The sequence below is a fragment of the Trematomus bernacchii genome, unplaced genomic scaffold (genome assembly GCF_902827165.1).
Source record: "Trematomus bernacchii unplaced genomic scaffold, fTreBer1.1, whole genome shotgun sequence".
Classification (NCBI taxonomy): Eukaryota; Metazoa; Chordata; class Actinopteri; order Perciformes; family Nototheniidae; genus Trematomus; species Trematomus bernacchii.
In genome coordinates this window covers 1,924,206-1,929,849 of record NW_022987910.1, presented here as the reverse complement: position 1 = coordinate 1,929,849, position 5,644 = coordinate 1,924,206, and the positions used below count along the sequence as shown (strand labels likewise).

General features: G+C 40.8%; 1 protein-coding gene across 1 annotated transcript; it reads left to right on the top strand.

The window, feature by feature from the left end:
• Positions 1-582: 582 nt before the first annotated feature.
• Positions 583-5,432, top strand: zgc:114130 (uncharacterized protein LOC570332 homolog). The gene is made up of 2 exons (XM_034115217.1): positions 583-766; positions 2,429-5,432. The coding sequence occupies exons 1-2, from the start codon at positions 713-715 to the stop codon at positions 3,689-3,691; spliced, it is 1,317 nt and encodes a 438-aa protein (XP_033971108.1). The 5' UTR covers positions 583-712; the 3' UTR covers positions 3,692-5,432.
• Positions 5,433-5,644: the final 212 nt, after the last annotated feature.

Sequence of the window (5,644 nt, the reverse complement as noted above, 5' to 3'; positions counted from 1 at the left end):
CAGACATTACCATAAGGAGTCGGGAAAATGGCTAAAAGCTAACATTGCATTAGGCTTATTGTTTTAATATCAAGACTACATTAGACTACACTGCTGGTAGTATCAGTGACATGGTCTGTGAAACATGACTGGGTTGCAAAAAGTACTTCATATATTTAGGTTCTGGTAAAAATGTTGGGGCAAACTACGTTAATTAGTTTATTCAGGCTACATTGCATTCGTACAGTCTTTTAACCATAATGGTGTTAGATGTGTCCGGAGAACGTTAGCTACAGTAAAAAAAAACAAGGATAATAAGTAGGGTCTATTTCCACTTAGGCCTACAGTATGTCTTGAAACGAACTTTAAAGCGTAAGGAACATGCTTAGGAGAATGACTCCAAAAGATAGAGAGAAACCAGGATCCCCTTTATATTGAAAGAATTAAAAATAGGATAAGTACAACTAGGCCTACTTTTCATTGAACCGGATAGACTACAATACAGATCAGGGACTGCTGGGTCTGGTGAAAACAACTTTCGGCTGACTCACAGAGGCGTGGGAGGGGCTAACAGCCGTGTTAGGTTTTAAATCCACACGTGGTCTGGGTCTTGGGCTTGTTTAGCACAGCATACACAACTAGAAACTTCTGACCAACTCATGCAAGCGAGTTGCCCACGTCTATCACTGCGGGGGCAGACGGGAACGGACGAAACTTTTGATAACTCAGCAAAATGCCCTCTTTCCCCCTCAACCAGTTCACCGACTTGGAAGAGATGATGTGCAAGGTAAACGGAAAGCGCAGAGAAAGTTGAGCGGAGCAAAAGTTTGCTAGGTCATGAGGGAGGGAGGGGGTAAACTTTAGCTAGCTAGCTACACTGCTAACGTTACGCTGTTTGCTCTGTGTAATTTCAAGTGTTTAGCAGATACTGTTGTCCTTTTATTAGCCGTGATTTTCTTCTGTTTATTTGTGGCCTTTTCAAGCTCTTTTTTTTATAATAATCTTCTCTCAAAATTAGCCTTAACTGAAAGCTAACTTGTAGGGAGAGTTATGGGAGCGTTGTTGAAGTTAGTGCAACAAGGGCCTATTTAAATAGTCTACTAATTTGCTAATTCAGTGGTTGAGATTTAAGATTTCAACACGGTAACGTTACTGGTCATAGAGAGGTTACTACTAACGGCAGTGAACGCCAACAATTCGAATCAAAACAGCACCGTAAACTTAACTAGAGAACTTGCGCCAAACAACAAAAAGTCGACAGTTAAAGTTGCCAAGCTTGCTAGCATGGAAACATGTTTAGTTCACTGGATGCAAGTAAGTTAAAGTCACGTAGGAACATGTTGTTTGTTAAATACAAATATTTTCTTCAGAAATAGGCAGTGTTGTAAAATAACAAAGTAGAATGGCAAAAGTAGTATACCGAAGTAGAATTGAGGGACTTGTACTTTACTTGAGTATTTCCATTTCCTGCTACTGTACTTCACAACAATTCCGATTTAAATTGTGTACTTTTACTCCACTGCATTTATTTTTCCCTTTTCAATTACTTAACATATTTGTATTAATGATGTGACATAATCAACTCTTAAATAAGTAATTTGTCACACCTGGAGTAAATTCAGAAGCTACTTTACAGTAGAGTAGCTGCATCTTTACCAGTTTTGATAACCATCTAATTCATCAATAATCATGATTAACACATGTAATATATATTATTCTGAAATAAGCCAATCTGCATAATGAGTACTTTAAGTATATTTTGATGCTAATACTTTTGTACTTTTACTTCAGTAACATTCTGATTGCAGGACTTTTACTTGTATTTCTCCACTTTTACTCTACTTTAACTTAAGTATAAGATCTGAGTACTTCTTCCACCTCTGGAAATAGGACATTTCACTGTAATTTTTGCAATGCAAAGCACTATATCTCTTAGCTTGAAGAGGAAAGTATGTACTGCCAGGTTAAACCTTTTTGATCTAGTTGGTGTATAAAACAATCTATAGTAGCGATGAATATATCTGGGTTTTTAATATTGTTTATGTAATAAATATAGTCAATTGTTACTTATAAATCCATTTATTAAGTTAAAACATAACCAATATAGAATCGCACTCCTCAAATGACAGGACATGTCGTGATTATTTCAATAACTATTATTAAATAAAATTATCTTTGGCCAATTCACTTCTAATAGCCCTCAAATCTGTGTTCTCCGCTACAAAACTATTAAGCTACATTACTGAAGTCTTTAGTTTGCGTTGAATATTGCACCAGAAGGCATTTCCACCCGTTTGCATGTCAACACATGTCAGTGTATAGAAATGTACAATAATTGATGGACACTGAATAATGCAACATGGATAAAAAAAAAAAAAAAACGTAATCGCTCAACAATAATGTTAGATTGTTTTGCCTAATATTGTGTTCTCTTTTTTCTTGTTAAAAGCAATTACTGAATCTGGACTTGAGGGACCATAACGGACCACTACCATCCCTCAGTCTGGCCATGAGATCCCCAGGATGCATTGGGCAGCCACGAAGCAACTTATCGTTTTCCCTGTCGTCTCTCTCCTGCCTTCCCACTGATTCTTCCGACAGTGTATTTCTGACCTCCAGCCAATGGGGACAAGAGTCAGAAAGCCCTCTGCCAATCGAGACCGCCAATACCAACCAGTGGGCAAAGCCAGGCTTCCTTGCACAGCGCTCCATCAGCATGGTAGAGACCGGCAGCACCACAGCGGCAGGTCTAGGCTGGCCCGGGACTGACATGTTACATTCCCCAAGTGACATCAGCCCCAACGCACTGAATACCAGCTCCTCCTCTTCCTCCTCATCCGTTTCCTCTTCATCGGCGCGCTATAAGACTGAAATGTGTCGATCTTTCAATGAGAGTGGCTTGTGCAAGTACGGTGGGAAGTGCCAGTTTGCTCACGGGCTAGATGAGCTGCGTGATCTTAACAGACATCCAAAATACAAAACTGAGCCATGCCGCACATTTCACACCGTTGGTTTCTGCCCCTATGGGATGCGCTGCCACTTTGTCCATAACAATGAGGAAGAAATTAATCACTCCTTGTCCCGTTCCTCCTCTTGTTCGTCATCCTCCTCTTCAAGCATTCCCCAGCAGCCACCTGGCTCCTTCCGCTCTCACAGGCCTCCTCTTGTCAGACATAGCTTCAGCTTTGCTGGGTTTCCCTCTGCCCCCCAGCCAGCCTTTCAGCCTACCCTTAACGCTCGACCTCCTCCTGCCACAGCTTCCTTCTCACGTGCTCCATCGGCCTCGCCTCCTTCCTGCGCTGACATTACTGACCTCCTTTCTCATGCCTTCCTGGAGATGGACTCTGCCTTTGAGGCCTCCCCTGTCCACCAGTTCCAACCCCCCATGGTCCCGGCCCCTACAGCAGATCCTCGGTCTCCATTCCTGCCTTCCCCAGACTCTGGCTGTTCTCCATGTGGGCTGTCTCCGAATGCCTCCCCTTCCCTGGGGCAGAGTCCAAGTGCTTCAGAAGTGTTTCCGGGGCCACTGGGTGCCCGAAGTCTGTCCTATACCTCTCTGTCGGACCAGGACCAGGAGCAGGATAGGAGCAGCTCTGCCAGCTCGCTCAGTGGCTCTGAATCCTGCGGTGGCATGCATGATGCTAATGGCAGACGATTAGCAGTATTCAGTCAGCTCTCCGTTCCAGAGGATGCTACTGGATTCTGCCTTTAGGCTGCAGTGTGCTGTGAACACAAACATACATATTGCATACACTCAAACATGCAGACCCAAGATACTCTTGAGACACAATATATGCAGTGCACACATATCCATGCTCAAACACACACACACGGCCCTAATTTACATTGCCACTTCATTGAAACCTCAGAAGTTCTTTGCACCTGCGTGTCTTCAAAGGAAATAAAGACTTTGTGACTGACTCAGAACGCACGGAGAGATTAGCCCATTAGGTTTAAGTGGCTAAAATGTCACGGTCATATCTATCTGTAAGGGGAGAAGCTAAAGTGATGCAGAAACTGAATTGTGTGTTGCCACCAGACATGGTGCGTAATGAGTCAGAATTCAAATAGTGCTGGGAGCGATTGATACTTTACCAAAATAGTATGCTGACATGGCAAATTTAGACAAAAAATGTGTAATCACAGTGTGATTGGCCTTTGTGCCGCTTGTTGTCGAGTCCCACCACACAATTTTTTTTATTACATTTTAACATCATCCGAGTGATTCTCTAAAAAATTTAACAAAGCCAAAGACATCTTTTGTAGCTCTGACATTTTGATTATGGTGGTACAAACACACAGTGTAACTTGTGTTTTTAGGAATTGTGGATTTTCCATCAACTGTTCACATGGTCGTGTTTATAAGCTGGTGAAACAGTTTTTTCCTCATAGCTCTACAGTCTGAGGTTACATTTAAATCACTGGCCTCCAACCTGAATGTTACGTTTTTTTAAACAGCTGAAGTGCCTGTTACGTTATTTACCAGGTCATGTGTTGAAACAATATTTGCTTGTTCGTTAGGAGTGATGTGTGGATGGGCTGTGAATCATTTTATTTAGTCAAGTAAGCTTAGTGTAAGTTCAGGTCTCTCCGTTAAGATGACTACAAGTGTTCCTTTGTCTTGTTCATTATTGACAAACTGCTACCAGTTAAGTGCCAAATGACCAAATGTAACCTACAGAAGGAAGAGGGGTTACTCTGTTTTAGCTTAACAAAAAGCCTAGTGGACTTGATCCTACTTTGTTGAATCCAATGTTTATGATGCATTATTCAACATCTTATTCAGACCTATATGATCTGAACATAGCTAAAGTTGCAGAGGTTCATTTCCTAGAAAAAAGTATGAAACAGTTAAGGGAACATTTCATGCCAGTCCTGTTTAAACCATTGCTGAGTATGTATTTTAGATGATCTTAACGCAAACATTCCCAGGAGTGTGGATTGTTTCCCTCCTTTGTCCGCAGGTAGCACTGGTGCAAGCTTTTTAAAAAATATTTATAATTTTTGTGACTCACCCCACTATTTTTCATCCCTCCGTCAATATTAAATATTTGTACTGTTATGAATGTGTAGTGTACCTGGTCACATTTAGGTGAACTGTGCACCCAGGTTGGTTGCCTTACTGAGCTAGATCCAGCATTCTGTAGGGTTAGGGTATGTATGCTTAGTGTTATAGAAATGTTACTCAGTTGTTTTGTGTGTTTATGACGTAGTTGGTTAGAAGAACAAACACTGCTGTTACTGGTCTATTTAAAATTGCCTTTTTCGTCAACATGTTTAAGGCTCGTTTAGTGTTTAAGGTGATCATCTTTAGTAAATTAATTTCTTTAATTTATTTTAACGTATTTATAGAGGACTTTGAGTTGGTAATGCTTGCATCAAGTTTAATATATTTGGTTTCTCTTGTTTTTTTGTACTGGTAATAAAGTTTCTTGTTTTTGATCTTTTCACAAGTTTGTTTTGCTTCTTATACTTAAACTTCCACAGGTAAAATCTATAGAGGCGTATTTGGCGCATCTACTGAAAGTTGCTAATGCAAAAGTTAAAAGACGTGTGTATGTTTTTTTCTCGACTTTCTGACTACTTGTATGCGTTATACTGGCTCTAGTATCTTTGCCACAATGTTCACACATTTGTGACATGTCGTTTCAAGGTGCAGGGAGGC